A 17785-nucleotide genomic window follows, 5' to 3' on the forward strand; every position below is an offset into this window, starting at 1 on the left:
ACCCACCCGCAGCCCCTCCCCCCAGCCATCCGGGGCCCTGATCACCCTGTCTCCTCCTCCCAACAGGCCCAGCCCCAACCCGCTGATTGGGGCCAGGCCAGCCGGACCCCACCCGGACCCCACCCGTACGTGCATTGGGCCTCTAGTGTATTTATAAAATGTATATTATATGTTGTCTCTAGTCCTCAAAACTTAAGATGTTTTTTATGTTAAACTAAGTATAGAGTTAATTTTTTCTATGAGTGAATAGTTTAACTCAGATTTTTGCAAGAAAATAAAAGGCTTTCTTTGTTGTTTCATCTTTTAATGAATTATAATCTTCTTATTTTCCCCATTAGGCTTCAGAATACTGGAAGAGAAGTAGATTCTAGCAGAAATACCACCTGTTATATTCAAATACTCATTTATACTCGAAGTAATATAAAGAGCACAATCCTAACAACACATCTATTTGTCAATTTAATCCAGCCACTCTGTTTCTTCAGATTCTGGAACAAGGTAGGTCATGTATTCATAATTTGAAATGGCCCACTTAGGTCTTGATTTGTGCAATATATTTTTGTCGAAAACAAATACGATACAGGTATTCCAGAATATAACCTGGAATTGCCGTGCATACCTTCCAACTTCTAGACAAAAATAGATAATTAATCTGCTACTGTAAGAATATTACTTTTCGCCGAAACCGGTTTGGCTCAGTGGATAGAGCGTCAGCCTGCGGACTGAAAGGTCCCAGGTTCGATTCCGGTCAAGGGCATGTACCTGGGTTGCGGGCACATCCCCAGTGGGAGATGTGCAGGAGGCAGCTGGTCGATGTTTCTCTCTCATCGATGTTTCTAACTCTCTATCTCTCTCCCTTCCTCTCTGTAAAAAATCAATAAAATATATTTTAAAAAAAATAGAATTAAAAAAAAAAAGAATATTACTTTTCATCTTGGGTGTTGTGTTTAATAGCTCTTGGACTTCCTTCTCTCTCTCTCTCTCTCTCTCTCTCTCTCTCTCTCTCTCTCTCTCTCTCTCTCTCAGTCCTAATTCACTAGGAGCAAAGTTAAACTGGAGATTTATGTTTTTCATGCTATTTTCCCTTAAGTTTACTTACTCTGAGATAAGGGGCTGTAACCCTAGTAATAAAAGATGCTAACTTGGGTTTCATCACTAAACTCTGTTCTCAGAGTTTTGACGATTGTCAGCTGAAGTAAAAATAGTTGCTAGTTTCTTCAAATTTCTTTATAATAAACATTTTAACAGGTATTTCATAATTTTTCATGAAATCATGATCTTCAAGTTGAATTACTAAAGGGAGAAAAAAAAATATATATATATATATTGTTAATCCTCACCTGAGAATACTTTTTCTGTTGATTTTTAGAGAGAATGGAAGGGGGGGAAAGTGAGAAAGAGAAAAATCGATGTGAGAGAGATTAATTGGCTGCCTCCCACAGACATCCTGACCAAGGTTGGGGAACACAACCCAGGTACGTGCCCTTGATCAGGAATCAAACCCACAACCCTTCAGTGCATAGGCCAATGCTCTACCATTGAGCCACACCAGCCAGGGCAGGAGAAATATTTTTGTTGGAATTTGAGACATTAATAAATATTAAAACTAACCCTCATCAGGAAAACCAGAACCTGAATTGAGAGTTTCTGCATATTATTGGGACCATACTTCTCCCTTCTATGCCTCTGTATAAAATCATATTTGAATGAATAGATGCCAAAAATCATTGTTTTACAAGAATTAAGAGTGTTTGTTACAGTCTGGCTGGCATGGCTTAGTGGTTGAGCATCGACCTATGAACCAGGAGGTCATGATTCAATTCCTGGTTAGGGCATATGTCCACACGTTGGCTGGATCCCCATTGTGGGACATGCAGGAGGCAGCTGATCAATGATTCTCTGTCATCATTGATGTCTCTCTCTTTCTCAATGTTTCTATCTCTCTCTTCCTCTCCTAAATTAATCAATATATATATATATATATATATATATATATATAATTTTTAAATGTTTGTTACGGATTCTTATTATTGAACATGACTGGCTGAGATTGACAAAAGAGGATTAAATAAATATATATACATATACACACACACACGTGCATATATATTTTCACTACCTTAAGTTTGCATATTAGTTTGACTATTTGTAAATATGATCAGCTTCATCATTTCTCTATACTACGTATAAAACTTTAATCTTCATTTCTAAAACAAGAAAATTAGGATTGACATATGTAAAATGTGGGTCACAATAGCAACATATAGTGCTATTGTAGAGTATTAAAGATAATATAAATTCATTGGAATTGTGCATCAAACAGAAATATAAACGTAATTCTTACTTACCTATTAAGCCTTGGGCATTCTTTATTTTTTTATGGAATTTAGTTGTAAATAGCCAAAGTCTCCCATGTTTGTCATTCATTGAAATAGCTTGCCTGGCTTTGTTCATGAATAGCAGAAGCAGCTCTAACTACTGATATATTGATATATATACAAAAAGCTAAGTGACCGTCCGACCAGCCAGTACATATGTCACACACTGATCACCAGGGGCAGTCAACATAGGAGTTGCCGAGCTATGGTGACTTGGCAGCCGCGGTTCTCAGGTGATGCACCCCAGAACCAGAGAGGAGGAAACCCAATTACTCGCAGGGCCGCGCTATTCCACCTTCGGCTGTGGGTTATGTTGTTGATATTAAAATATTTCTTCTAATTAATTTCCTTTCAATGTGCACAAATCCATGCACTGGGCCACTAGTCTATACTAATAATAGAGGAATATGCAAATTGTCCAGGACGCCATCACAGTAACAGTAACGACCAGCAGGCTGCCTGGGGCAACAAGACCGGCAGGGGGGTTAGTGAGGTATGACCAAACAACTGAACAGCAGGCTGCGTGGTGTGATCAGGGGTAATCAGGCCGGCAGGCAGAGGCGGTTAGGGGTGATCAGGGGGGAGCAGTTAGGGGCGATCAGGCAGGCAGGTAGGTGAGCAGTTAGGAGCCAGTGGTCCTGGATTGTGAGAGGGATGTCCGAGGGTTCCCGGATTGGAGAGTGCAGGCTGGGCTGAGGGGACCCTCCCTCCCCCGTGCATGAATTTTGTGCACCGGGCCTCTAGTATTGATATAAAAGTGATGCCCTGTAGGAAAACTTAACCATTTCATTAAACAAGCCAGGAGTATTTCTGATACATGCCATTTGACGGTGGCACTAAATTTCATCCTTTGGTAATCTTTCTCAGTGTTGGGTCTTTATGCCCACATATCTCCAATTTATTGGCAAATTGGCTTTGCTCATCTAAGCAAAAGTAGCTAATATTTAGCAAAGGTCCTGCATAGAAAGCTGTTCACAAGGTAGAAAAAAAGAAAAGTGTCATACTTTAACAATCTGTACAGAAGACTGCAGTGGACAGAGGTGGTAGAAAGGCTAGGAATTGGGGGGTATTAGTAGCTTATGTTGGAGAAACCCTCCACCTCCTCCTCTGAAACCTGTCTGTCTTGTTTTAGGTGGTGAAAGGGCTCTGAGATCTAACAAACACCCTTCATTTCATCACCTGTCCTTTGGCACATGATATATTTACTTGAAACAGAGTGTCCTTTTCTAGATCACAGCAGAAATGAGGACAGTTACAAATGTTAGTTTTCATCTGTTTCATGGTGCTTAGAGCTCTTGACAAGTACGTATTATGAGCTTTATGGTTGGGAAAAACTTGGAACAAATTCGTGGCTTGGGTAGAAAATACTCTTTAGGAATACATATGGTATTTAGGACGATAAGAAGATGTGAGGAGGACTACAGGGAATTCTTAAAGGAAAGGAAATATTAGTTACTTTGTTTTATAATAGCAGTTATACAAATCTTTACAATTTTTATCAAACTATTAAAATACATATGTATGTAGTTTAAATAGACTTAAGGCTTAGTCCATTATGTACCATCTCTTACCACCCTTTCCCATATTCATATGCATCGGCCTTTTCGGTAATTCGGTAATTAGTCGCTTTTTAGTCACTTTTGTGATCACATAGAGTTAATGGTTTAAAACAACAGCCATTTTCCTTTTTTTAAAATATATTTCTATTGATTTCAGAGAGTAAGGGGAAGAGAGGGAGAGAGATAGAGAAAGAAACAAACATCAGTGATGAGAGAGAATTATCCATCACCTGCCTCCTGCACGACCCCTAGTGGGGTCGAGCTTGCAACCCAGGCATGTTTGGGGAATTGAACCGTATTCTCCTGGTTCACAGGTCAATGCTCAACCACTGAGCCACACTGGCTGGGCACAGCAGCCATTTTCAAAGTGTGGTTGTGGACCACTCCAGGACCTGAAGACTTCAGGACTGGAGTCCTTGTAACTAATCATTAAGAAACAATCACTTACCAAGTTTTAGTGCAGTATCAAAGAATATCCACAATTATCTGAAAAAACTATTAAAATACTTCCTTTTCCAACTACATATCTGCTTAAGGTAATTGTAGACCAAAATTTTTGAGATGTTGTCTTAAAAAGAAATATACTATATTATTTACTGGTAGGATGGTCTGCCCATGTAAATAATAAAAAATCTGCAAATTATTGGTAACTAAAATAATGATGTCATTAAGGATTGTAAATATCAGCTAAATAAAAATAAGATCCAGAATCAATTTTCATATAGTCTGAAAGATAGACCCAAAATCCTGCTTTAAGCATTCTGGTTAGCAAACTGTTAAGTTCAAGGATAATACAGTATATTTGAATTCTTGTTATGTGTGTTGGATTTGATTGGAATGATAAGGGAGATACAAACAATTGGAAGTTTGTAGAGCCAGGTTTACATATTTTTAGGTTGTTTATATACAGTTTGATCAAAACTATACATTTCATAACTGCCGATTGGCTAGCCAGCTACAGTAGTTCTATTCACTGGTGTTTTCTGGTTTGTTTGGTTTTTTTTAAAAAAATTTTCTTCACTCTAATCAATTTCAAAATGAAAAAGACTACAAAAGAAAGTAAGGTTCCTTGGACCTTGAATCTAGGAATCTACCTTGGGGAGGTGGTTCTGTAAGCCATGAAACTGCCAGTTATAAAGCACAGTAGACTTGCTACTTTAGCAGAAATAGCTTCAGTAAATGGGTCTTTCTGGATTTAAATGTTTCCAAGTGAATTTCAATCCAAAAACTGGTATGTACTTAGTAACAAATTCTTTTAAGATTATTGATTTTAGATACTTTCTGCCTCCCCCTCTACACTGCCTAAACCACAGATATTTATTATCTCACAGTTCTGGAGGCTAGAAATCTGAGATAAAGGTTTGAGCAGGGTTTGTTCCTTCTGAGGGCTGGATAAAGATCTGCCCATGCTGCTTTCCTAGCTTCTGGTCATTTGCTGGCCGTCTTGGCATTCCTTGGCTTGTAGAAGCATCGCCCAGATCTGTCCTCATGTTCACAGGGCCTTCTCCCTGAATGGGCAGAGCATGGGGGGTATGGAGCACAACTTTGACTTTCCGGATTAGTTTATTTGGGCAATTCCTGAGTTATGAGAAAAAGAGAAATTAGGTTCTCTAAAAATGGTTCTTATCACCACCATCATTGCCAAGGAAAGTTAGGGTTATTGTTTCCCATTGTACTTTTATGAGGCAGATTGATACACTGTCATCAGTTTTTTTTAATCTCCCCATAAAATACATAGCTAATCTAATAGAAAGGCTGCTATGCTCATTGTGAGGATTAAAATCTTAAAGTTTAATCTCCTAGCCTCTGGACTTGAGGACTGCCTCTTCTCAATGGACTTTGAATACTGTACAAAAGGACCTGCTGTCATAATTTACTTCTTGAATGAACCCTTTTGTTTATAGCTGAGATTTGGTCAACTTAAAAGAAAATAATATGTTTAGATAATGATATTACACTTTTTTTTTTCTATTACATACCCTCAGAATTTTGAAGTTAATAAGGATAGCCATTTGTCAGATGGTGGCAGATTGTGTTGAATCCCTGTCTGGTTTTTTGAAGTGTGTGTGTGTTTTGTTTTTTCAAAATTTGATGCTCTTATTTCTTATACTTCTTGTTTGCTTTTGAATCTTTAAAGCTTTTTGAAGTTTTAAATCTAATTTTGACACTATGGAATAAGGTATTATGAACTTGATGAGGCAAGTCTTAGTGACTAAAAACTGTTACTGCTTTAACTACCTGGGACAAATCATAGCTGGCAGTTAAGCTCAAGGTTTAATCACGTCCAGCATGTGTTAGCTGATTGAGTCAGTTTGACGTGTTAAATAGCTCTGCCGTCTGTGTGTCTCCCTCTGTGTGTAAACATTCTGAGGTGAATTAATCTTTTTAGTGGCTCTTTGATTGGAAGATTTCAAGTGCTTTTCTCTTTATTCATACTTAGACGAAGGGAAAACTCATAAAATTAATGCTTGGAATAGTTCTATTTAATATAAATTTAGAATCCAGACTGTCTCCCTTAGCAGAACTGAGCTGTTAGCTTTTTTATTGTAAGAGAAATTTTAGGAAGTTTCAACATATAAATATTTTTATCCCACCTGAATCCAAGGACAGAGATCTTTAATCTTTAAACTGGGTTATATTTTTAAGGGAATTATTCTCCAGATTTTCAGATTCAGATGTACCCATACCTAAAAATCATCTCTCCTAAAAATAAATGCCTGAGGTCTTCTGCTTATCCTTTTCTCTTTTTTTATTATATATACATTTTTATTATTGATTTGAGAGAGAGAGAGAATTATTGTTCAACTACTTCCTGCATGACCCCCACTGGGGAATAAGCCCGCAACCCAGGCACGTGCCCTTTACAGGAATCAAACTGTGACCTGGTTCAGGGGTTGATGCTCAGCCACTGAGCCACATTGGCTAGGCTGCTTCTCCTTTTCCACTTTGCTTTATCCAAAAGCCCTTACCTCCACTACAAAATATGGTTATAGCTTTCATTTATCCTAATTCTTACTGTGGTTCACTGCCCCAGGCCATACAAATCTCTATTCTCCCCCACCCCAAAAAGAAGGGAACATTTCAGAGTGCATAGTCCCAAAGGAAAAAAGTCCCATGATAGAAATAAAAAAAAAAGGGGGGGTTAGGCAGGACCTTATTCCATATGAACAACAATCTCCTTCCTTCTCTGTTTTCTAAGTTAGAATTAGGTTTAGAAAGTGAGATTGTTATCACAGGAATGTTTATCAACACATTTATTTCAATGAAAAAGGGGTATGGCTTTGACAGAAATAAATTTTGTTTGATTGGTTTAAAAATGGACTGTCCAGCCCTGGCTGATATGGATAAGTTGGTTGAACGTTCGCCTGTGCACCAAAAGGTCATTGGTTCAATTCCGGTCAGGCCACATGCTGGGGTTGCATGCTCCATCCTGCAAGAGGCAGCCGATCCATGTCCTACTCGCACATTGATGATTCTCTTTCTCCCCCTCCCTTCCTTTCTCTCTAAACTACTCATTATGATACTATACAGGTGGATCCATATCATTATAAATTTATCCAAACCTATAATGTACAATACCAATAGTGAGAGCCTAAGGTAAACTATGAACCTGGCAGGCTGAGGCACAGGTGGTGCAGCCTAGGGTGCTGGTGGTTGCGAGCCTTCTCCCGCTCCCTGAAGCGTGGGGCGGGGTTGCAGCAGCTCACAGCCACCCCTGGGCACCATGCATGGAGACACTGCTCTCCACTGAGCCACCATCCGCCCGGGACCTGTGGGGGTTGGGGTGGCCTCGGGCTCCCACTGGCCCCACTGAAGCCAGACTTGGCTTGGCTGGCCACCCCCGCTGCCCAAGGGCTGCGCTTGCCCCACAGGCCTCATCGCCCTCATGAATCGCCATGGTCTGGCCGTCCCATCCCAGGAAGTGGCCATCCTGATCACCATGGCTCACTCCCCGGTGCAGTTGGGCCTGCCCAGCAAGCATGTAGGCAGGAGCTGGGCCTCTTAGGGGAAGGAGGAGGCATGTGCGGGCCAGGGCAGAAGTGGGGAACTTGGCGGTTTAAACACAGCCCCTCCCCCACATCGTGCCGGCCCCTTGCGCTGCATTCCCGAACCCCTGGGTGCCCCTGCCCAGCACTGTGCTCTCGGGCCTGGGTTGGGGATGAGGGACCTGGAGCTGCGGCCTGAAGGCAGCCCTTGCTGGCTTGGAATCACAGTGGTCGATCAGGGAGGGATGCGGGATGCCAAATTCTGCCTCTCTCTCTAACACTCTCTCTCTCTCTCTCTCTCTCTCTCTCTCTCTCTCTCTCGGAGAGGGCCCCGCGTGTCTCCGGTGGGCAGGCGAGGGCGAGGGCGAGGCGATCGGCACCGCTTGCCTTCACCCCAGCCCCCGCCTGGCGGCTTGCACTGTCCTACCCTGCCTGCAGTATGCAAATTAGCCACCATCTTTGTTGGCAGTTAACCACCATCTTAGTTGGCAGTTAATTTGCATATCACCCTGATTAGCCAATAGGAAGCATAGCAAAGGTACGGTCAATTACCGTGTTTGTCTATTATTAGATTAGTTTGTTGTAAACCAGTATGCATGTTAAGCCTGCAGCAGCATGATACACCTAGTTTGCTGCATTTCTTAATTGTATCATTTTATCTTATGTTATTTAATTTCATGTTATTTTGTTCATCATGGCCCCTAAGTGTGTGGAATCCACTGCTAATGTTGCCAGTAAGAGGCCAAGTAATTAAGGACTAGAAGGTGGGAAATCAGTGATGGTTATTGTTCACCAGTCAGGCATGTCCCATTTCAGCATAGCTGAAGAAAGACAACAAAGTGATGGAAACTGTTGAAGGATCTGCTTCATCAAAGGCAATCAAACTAAGAGAAAATTCGAGAAGAACCTATATCAGACAAGGAGAAACATCTAATAACCGGGATTGAAGACTAGACACAGAAGTGTGTCCCTCTCAGTACCATGGCAATTCTGGCCAAAGCAAAAATTTTGTTTGTGATGTAGAAAAAAAGGCTGGACTACAGTGTTGAATTTACTGCTAGCTCTGGGTGGTTTAAACAATTCAAGAATCGTTATTCCTCCCATAATGTGAAAGTGACTGTTGATGTGAGGAATTTTTGGAAACTTGAGATAAGCTGATTGTGGAGGAAAATTACTTGCCAGAACAAATGTTGAATATTGCTGAAACCTCCCTCTTCTGGAAACGGATGCCTAAAAGGGCTTTCATCCATAAGGAACCCAAGTCAGTGCCAGATTTGAAGGCTTTTAAGGATAAGATAGCAGTCTTGCTTGGGGGCAATGTTGCAAGTTACACATTGAAACCCTTTGTCATCTGGCACATTGAGAACCCCAGAGCCTTCAAGCATATCAATAAGTGCACACTGCCAGCATGCTGCAGGAGCAATAAGAAATCATGGGAGACCCAGCTTCTCTTCCAAGATGCCCTTTTGAATTGCTATACCAGGGAAATGGAGAAGTACTGTTTGGAGAATAAAATACTTTTCAAGATTTTGCTTATTATTGAGAATGCTCCTGGGCATCCTCCTTCTATTGGTAATCTTCATCCCAATATCAAGTGGTGTTTCCTCCTCTGAACACCATCTTTCTGATCCAGCCAGTGGACCAAGGAGTTATAGTGCTGTTTAAAGTCTACTACCTGAAGACTATTTGCTCAGGCTATTGCTGCAACTGAGGAAGACAGCAATGCTGGAAGGATTACATCTATAACTGCATCAAGAACCTTGCTTCGGGGTTGGGGGTGATGTCACCAAGGAATGTATGAATGGCATACGTAAGAAGACAAGAGGTTCATTCATAACTTAAAGGAATTGCCAAGGATGAAGAGGTTGCAAAAATTCCACAAGGCTGTGGTTGAGATGACAAACACCTTTAACCCTGGTGTGAATGAGGATGACCTAGCGGTGGTTCTGGGAATTGACTGAGGGATTATTAGAACTGGGACATGAATGTATAGCTAAAGAAGCAAGAGAAAAGAAAGCTGCAGAAGAAAAAGAAGAAAGAAAATACTTAAGAAAATTCACAGTGAAGGGTTTTAGCAGAAACTTTTGCAGACCTCAACAAACTCTTTAAAAAGTTTAAAGACATAAACCCACACTGAAAGGCTTTCATTAATACAGAGGAATGTTATGTATTGATGGTACATTATCTGCTTACAAGCAAATCTGTGATTAAAAAAAAAGAAACAAGCAAACCACCATGGACATATTCCTGAAAAGAGTGACACCTGCTTAAGAAGAGCCTCAGGCAGGTCTTTCAGGAGATATTTCAAAAGAAAGCGTTATCATAGGAGATGACAATCCCATGCATGTTATACCTTCCAGTGGGACATGATGTGGAGGTGGAAGACAGTAAAGGATATTATGATCCTGACCTGTGTAGATCTAGGCTAATGTGTGTATTTGTGTCTTCTTTTTTTACAAAAAAAGTTTAAAAAGCAAAAAAAAAAAAAATACTTTTAAAAATAGGGAAAATCTCATAAAATAAGGATATAAAAAAAATATTTTTGTATAGCTGTACAATGTGTTTGTTTTAAACAAAGTGTTACAAAATAATCAAAAAATTTGAAAGTTTATAAAGTAAAAAAGTTACAGTAAGCTAAGGTTAATTTGAGAAAAGAAAAATTTTTAATAAATTTAGTGTAACCTAAGTATACAGTGTTTATAAATATAGTCTACAGTCGTGTAGGGTTAAAGTGGTTTGCCATCTCAACCACAGCCTTGTGGAATTCCTGGGCCTTCGCATTTACTCACCTTTCACTCACTGATTCACCCAAGAGCAACTTCTAGTTCTGCAAGTTTCATTATAAGTGCCCCATACAGATGTACCACTATCTTCATAACATTTTTACTATACCTTTTCTATTTAGATATGCTTTAATAGACAAATACCATTGTGTTAAACAGTTGCCTACAGTATTGAGTACAGTAACATGCCATACAGGTTTATAGCCTAGAGGCAATAGTCTATACAATATAGCCTAGGAGTGTAGTAGGCTGTACCATGTATGTTTGTGTTGGTGCATTCTATGATGTTTATACAATGATATCACCTAAGGTTGCATTTCTCAGAATGTATTCCCATCATTAAGCGAAGCAGTCATGACTGTTATTACCTATGTATCTCTGTAAACAATATATTATTGTTTTGCGTGATTAAAATTTTATTAAATGGTATCATACTACATGTGTCTGTGGATTTTGAAAATAGTGTTTGGCATCCATTACATCCTTTTTCCTAGTGTATTTTGCTATATTGCCCTGGCTTTAAAGCTAAAAACTACATTTCCCAGGTTCCCTTGCAACTATGTTTCTGGATTTGATTTGAATTCTGCTAGTCAAATGCATTCTTGTGACATTTGCGAGGCAGAATCAGAACAGATGTCTCCAGGTCTAGATACTGGCTTTGAGATTTTGAGAGGCAGGATATGTAGGATCCATTTTTATGGTGCTGTCATGTGGATTTAGAGCTAACAGCAGATTTTGGCAGCCTCTGATTGGTGACTTCCTAATTTTGATGATTATCTGATTTTGGCAACTTATCTTACTAGCTTTCTACTTGTGGCAATAGTGATATGATTACGGAGTTAAAGGCTTTCAAGTTATAGAAAGAGGATCAGTTTCCGGTGGCCTGAGTAGTGCTTTGGAAAGCTTCATGGGCCCAACGGAAAAAATGTTGGAGTCAAGAGTCCATCAAGAGTGAGAGCTCTGGTAACAAAATACTGTTCTTTTGGGTTGGGATGCTAAAGGGCTGTGCTGTAGGACGAAGGATGAACTGGAGGCAAAGCAGTCCTCAAATGAACTGCAACCTAAAACATCTTGATCCTAGAAATATATCTCTGGAGAAAGATAATATCCTAGGCCTCAAATTCTTAGAACAGAGAAACAAAAGGATGGAAAACACAGAAGAAAAGGAGTAGATACCATGGAAAGGCCCTGCCCACATTCAGTTAGAGTCTCAAAAGAAAGGAAAGAGAGAATAGGGAAAACCAATATTTAAGAGACAGTGGCTTAGTTTTTCAAAATTGATGAAAATTCTGTTTTCTCACTGTGATTATGTAATCTGTATTTTCTTAATAGTTTTTTTTTTTAAGATTTTTCTCTATCTTGTTGGGTTTCATCATATGTAGGTTCATATTATTCATCAAGTCTATACCCTTAGCTATTAACCATTGAAAGTTGTCTCTTTTCCACTCTTATCTTTTTCCAAAGTCCCATTAGATGTATGCTTGATCCTCCCATTCTAAACTCCATGTTTCTAAACCTTTCTCTCATAGCTTCAGAATAAAGCTCTCTGCTGAATTCTGACTTTTTCAGATCCTGCAGGTTTACTGTCTCTTTCCAGCTGTGTTCAGTATGCTGGTTAACATATTATTAATTTCATTGAGTATACTTTTAATTTCTAGAAGTTCTGTTTCAAATCAATTAGTCTAATTAATGTTTAAAGTGCTTTTAATGCCTTACTGCTTTTAGCCATTTAAATATCCATATCCAATATCTGTAGTTCTTGAATATCTAATCCAGCTATGTTGGATTGGCTTAGCTTCACTTACGGTTAATTGATTCTTGATGTGTTTTGAAATTTTAGATTGTCAGTTTATATTTGGCAGGACTTTGCCTGTGGGAAATCTTTGCTAGCAAGATCAAACATAATATATCTTTGGAAGAACAGAGGTTTCCCACAGACATTGCCCTGCCAAGCATAAGCTCACACAGGCCTGTAATACCATGGCACTAAGACTTTTTGTGATAATGTCCTGAGAAGATAATGTCCATTGGACAAGTAACATTGAAAAACAATTCCGTTATTTGAAAGCTTGGTGTAAAGGGTGGAAGTGTTTGTTGTTGGCAGTGGTGGGTGGGAGTGCTTTATTGCTGACATAGCTGACATACTGTTTTAATTTTATATCCTTCAGATACTCGGATTTGAACTGCATTTTGGAATTCATCTACCCTTAAAATGCCACCAGCAGTTGGAGGTCCAGTTGGATACACCCCCCCAGATGGAGGCTGGGGGTGGGCAGTGGTATTTGGAGCTTTCATTTCCATCGGCTACTCTTATGCATTTCCCAAGTCTATTACTGTGTTCTTCAAAGAAATTGAAGAAATATTCCATGCCACCAGCAGTGAAGTGTCATGGATATCCTCCATCATGCTGGCTGTCATGTATGGTGGAGGTAAGTACCCACAAAGGCCTGCCGTTTTAATATTCATAAAGCAGCCAGAGGCTCTGTATTAGGTCACTTTTTTATGTCTCATTCAGTGAGGTGTTTTGAAATGTCATTGCTTGAAGCTTTGTTTAGAGTCACATTTTCATTCCTATTAGCAATGACAACTTTTGCTGTTAGTTTGCTGTTAGTTCCATAGTAGTCTGAAACAAAAGAGAAATTGTGATTTGCTCCTACGCAGTATCATTGAGCTTTAAAAAGCTCTCAGAAAAATGACACATGCACAACTGATTTTTTTTATTGTTCTCCTCTAGACTCTTAAAATATAAACACAGATTTTTTTTAATTGATGTCGGGAGAATTAAAATAAATCGAGTTAACTTGAATAGCTAATTCAGAGTCTCAGAAAAAACACTTTTCATGGTGTTAGAATTAAAGAAATGAATAAAATCTCCCTCCGGTTCCTTGTGATAATATAGTCCTAAAAGCAGTTCAGCTGCACCTTAAGCTTAAGTTTTTTCACCCCCTCCCTTTCTGTCTTTGACATGTGAAGGAAATGTGAAGAGTAAGTTACTGCTTACTTAATAACATCACTTAAAATATTGTTTGTTTCACTTTGGAACACCAAATCACAATTTAACATGTACAAGTCAAAACCTACCATAGTACTGAAAATATATAGGTACTTAGTAAGCAGAGATTCTAAAGCCAAATGTACTTATTTACTGGGATTGACAGTGTCTCAAGTTGCTAATTTAGGCAAGCTTTCACTTTTGATAATCTTATTTTCGGTGGCTGTTTAGTACCTCAGATTATTTTCATATGTAGCTTTTTTTTTTTTTTTAAATCTTTATTATTGAGAGTACTAGAGGCCTGGTGCACGAAATTCGTGCCCTGGGGTGGGGGTTACCTCAGCCCAGCCTGCACCCCCTTGGGGGATGCCCAACTGAGGGTTTAGGCCAGTGATGGCGAACCTCTGACACGCGAACTCATTTTTTTGGTTGATTTTTCTTTGTTAAGTGGCATTTAAATATATAAAATAAATATCAAAAATATAAGTCTTTGTTTTACTATGGTTGCAAATATCAAAAAATTTCTATATGTGACACGGCACCAGAGTAAAGTTAGGGTTTTTCAAAATGCTGACATGCCGAGCTCAAAAGATTCGTCATCACTGGCTTAGGCCCACAGGCATAAGCGGCAGGCAAATATCTTTAGTGCTGCTGCAGAGGTGAGAGAGGCTCCCGCCACCACCGCTGCACTCACCAGCCATGAGCCTGGCTTCTGGTTGAGAGGCACTCCCCCTGTGGGAGCACACTGACCACCAGGGGGCAGCTCCTCCATTGACCATCTGCCCCCTGGAGGTCAGTGCGCGTCATAGCAACTGGTTGTTCTGCCGTTCAGTCGATTTGCATATTAGCCTTCTATTATATAAGATTACAGATGTTCCCCTTCTCTTCATTCCCCCTCTACCTGGTTCCTGCCCCACCCCAGGCCTTCTTTACTTCTCTAGTTATAGGACTTTTACTCAGCCAGATTTCAGGCGATTCTGAATGATGCCCATTGTGTATTTCAGTTGTATTTTTTTATGTGGTTGTGGGAGGCTGCGAGTACCCGTGTTTACCTATGCCACCATTTTGGTTCTCTCTCTTTATCATTTGAATCTGTAGCTCTTTAATATCCAATATTTTAACTGTTAAACCTGAGCCTTACGCTTCTAACCTGGTGTCAGCTTTACCCCATTTTTATTAAGCACTATGCTTGGTATTACACATTATATTATATATAGTAGGTTGAGTATTACCTATTACACACTAGGTTAGGTGTTGTGATCCTGTTTATAATCCTGTTGAGACAATAACATAAACTCATGAAACAAATAAGTTGGAGTCATAATTGGATTAAGTGCCTAATTTCATTGCACAGATAAAACAGGTAACCTGATTGCCTTAGAGAAAGATAAATTGGGTGACAGGGAACAGGTCTGGGAATACATTTTTTTCTGCTGTATATCTTTTGAATCTTTTGAATTTTGAACATAAGCCTGTTTTGTCTATTAAAGTACTTTTTTTTTGTAATATGTTTTTATTGGTTTCAGAGAGGAAGGGAGAAGAAGAGAGAGATAGAAACATTAATAATGAGAGAGAATCATTGATCCGCTGCCCCTTGGGGATCAAGCCACAACCCGGGCATGTGTCCACTCCGGGAATTGAACCGTGACCTCCTGGTTCATAGGTCAATGATCAACGACTGAGCCATACCGACCAGGCAATTATAGTACTTTTTGAAAATATAAGTTTAGAGAAATGAAAAGGAACCTTGGACATTGTCTAGTTTTCTGAGGGCCAATAATTTTGGAGGCCTTGAACTCCATCTGCCAGGATTTCTAATCAGGTTTTGATTATGATGGCTTGAAAAATTGGTAAAAATATTCTCCAGAGGTACTCCCGTTGCTTAGTGTATCTTTAAGCTGACTACAAACCAGAGGTTTGCTGTTGCAATTCCGAGCTGCCAAAGAGCTTGAAAGCCACTTGTATTTTGCATCAAAAGTAAAATACACTAATTGCACATGACACCTTCTTTTGGGAAAACAGTTCCTTCTTTGTCCTCACCCAGAGATAAGTAGCACATTTCCCTGAATTTTGTTATAATAGGACTATGAACTGTACCCCTCTCTTTTTCTAATTATAGCTAATTGGGGCCATCCTTCCTGAAATAACTCAAAAGACAAATTGCCTATCATGAGTCTTGTGGCAGAATTTTTACTAAATGGGTTATTTTGTTTAGATGGGCTCCTAAGTAGTATGTCCCCTAATAATTATCATAACTTTTACAAGGGCCATAATCCTTTAATTTGTGCATTTGGGCCACACCCACCCTAATATGTTTTGAGCTGTGAGTGGTTTAGTTTGCTTTTCTTCCTTTTCTTTAATGCTTTGGTTCATAGATACATCCTGATGCTTGTTAGAGTATGTTTTATAGGAGAGGAGATCTCAGTTGCCTACTGTTGTTTTATTTATTTCCTTGAATTGTTCCTCTTTTTTTCTAAAATGAAAAGTGTAAATTTACATGTTTTCAGTTTTATGGTGATGTCATCTTAACATTTCCCATCTAAAATACTGGAAACTGCCTTGGCCGGTTTGGCTCAGTGGATAGAGCGTTGGCCTGCAGACTGAAGGGTCCCAGGTTCAATTCCAGTCAAGGGCACATGCCCAGGTTGCAGGCTCGATCCCCAGTCGGGGGGGCATGCAGGAAGCAGCCGATCAATGATACTCTCATCATTGATATTTCTGTCTCTCTCCCCCTCTCCCTTCCTCTCTGAAATCAATAAAAATATATATATTTTTAAATAAAATACTGGAAACTTTACAGCATTAACTTATACTTCTCAGAGTCAACAGCGTGGCAATATTTTATTCTTTCATATTACTCAAGCTATAAGTAAAAATTATTTCCAAACCAGCTGTGGCCTAATATTTGCATGAAGTGACTTAGGTCAATGAAAATTTTTGTTTTGTTTTGTTAATCCTCATCCAAGGATATTTTTCCATTGGAGCCAGGAATCAAGCCTGCAACCGAGGTACATTTCCTTGACGGAAATCAAACCTGGACTCTTCAGTCCCCAGGCCACCACTTTAGCCACTGAGTCAAACCAGCTAGGGCAATGAAAACTTCTTTATATACATACTAGAGGCCCAGTGCACAAAATTCATGCACAGGGGGGGTGTCCCTCAGCCCAGCCTGCACCCTCTCCAATCTGGGACCCCTCAAGGGATGTCTGACTGCCTGTTTAGGCCCAATCCCACCAAGCAGTCGGACATCCCTCTCACAATCTAGGACTGCTGGCTCCCAACCGCTCACCTGCCTGCCTGCCTGATTGCCCCTAATAACTTCTGCCTGCCAGCCTGATCACCCCCTAACCACTCCCCTGCCAGCCTGTTCGATGCCTAACTGCTCCCCTGCCGGCCCGATTGCCACTAATTGCCCTCCCCTGCTGGCCTGGTAACCCCTGCTGGCCCAGTCACCCCTAACTGCCCTCCCCTGTTGGCCTGGTCCCCCCCAACTGCCCTCCCCTACAGGTCTGGGTCCCCCTCAACTGTCCTCCCCTGCTGGCTTGATTGCCCACAACTGCCCTCCCCTGCTGGCCATCTTGTGTCCACATGGGGGCGGCCATCTTGTGTGTTGGAGTGGTGGTCAATTTGCATATTACCTCTTTATTATATAGGATTCTTGGTTGAGCCTGAAGTCTGTCCTAGCAGTCAGTTAACTGACCCAGCACCTTAGAGAGACTTGATCCTCTGAAATACTGGGATATTAAAAGCTTTTATTTCTTCATGCATGTTTATTATGTGTATATATACATGTATTCATATGTATGTAGGTATGTACATACATACTTACCATAATTTGAATTTGGGTTCCCTGCAGCCAGAGCCTGTTCTTTTGTTTTTGCACCATTCCCGGAGGTACTGCAATACCAGGTCAATGCGTGGAGTGGACGGAGCAAGCTCCTATTCCATCTCCTGCTCCAAAAATACGTTTACTATAAGGTCCTCAGATAGAGGACGTATCAGATAGTAAACTGATAAGAACATACTACTCTTGATCTTAGCCAAAAGGCCTGTTTTTTAAATCTTATAACACCATGCTGCGATTAAG

General features: G+C 40.1%; 1 protein-coding gene and 1 non-coding gene across 4 annotated transcripts in view; one reads left to right on the forward strand and one right to left on the reverse strand.

Annotated features, from left to right (window-relative positions):
- Window positions 1–338: 338 nt before the first annotated feature.
- SLC16A1 (solute carrier family 16 member 1) overlaps window positions 339–17785 on the forward strand; it is a 28815-nt gene continuing 11368 nt past the window's right edge. For 2 of the 3 annotated variants that reach the window (XM_023757057.1, XM_023757056.1), the window contains exons 1-2: window positions 339–498; window positions 12875–13135. In XM_023757057.1, the coding sequence (XP_023612825.1) occupies window positions 12919–13135 (217 nt within the window). In that variant the 5' untranslated portion in view covers window positions 339–498; window positions 12875–12918. Of the gene's footprint in view, window positions 499–1369; window positions 1476–12874; window positions 13136–17785 lie in introns of all 3 variants that reach the window. The other variant, XM_023757058.1, reaches the window with a different exon arrangement.
- LOC111826787 lies at window positions 17571–17754 on the reverse strand. The gene has a single exon (XR_002830185.1). It is a non-coding gene; the product is annotated as a U2 spliceosomal RNA (small nuclear RNA).

This window comes from Myotis lucifugus, unplaced genomic scaffold (genome assembly GCF_000147115.1).
Source record: "Myotis lucifugus unplaced genomic scaffold, Myoluc2.0 scaffold_101, whole genome shotgun sequence".
In the NCBI taxonomy this organism is placed as follows: Eukaryota; Metazoa; Chordata; class Mammalia; order Chiroptera; family Vespertilionidae; genus Myotis; species Myotis lucifugus.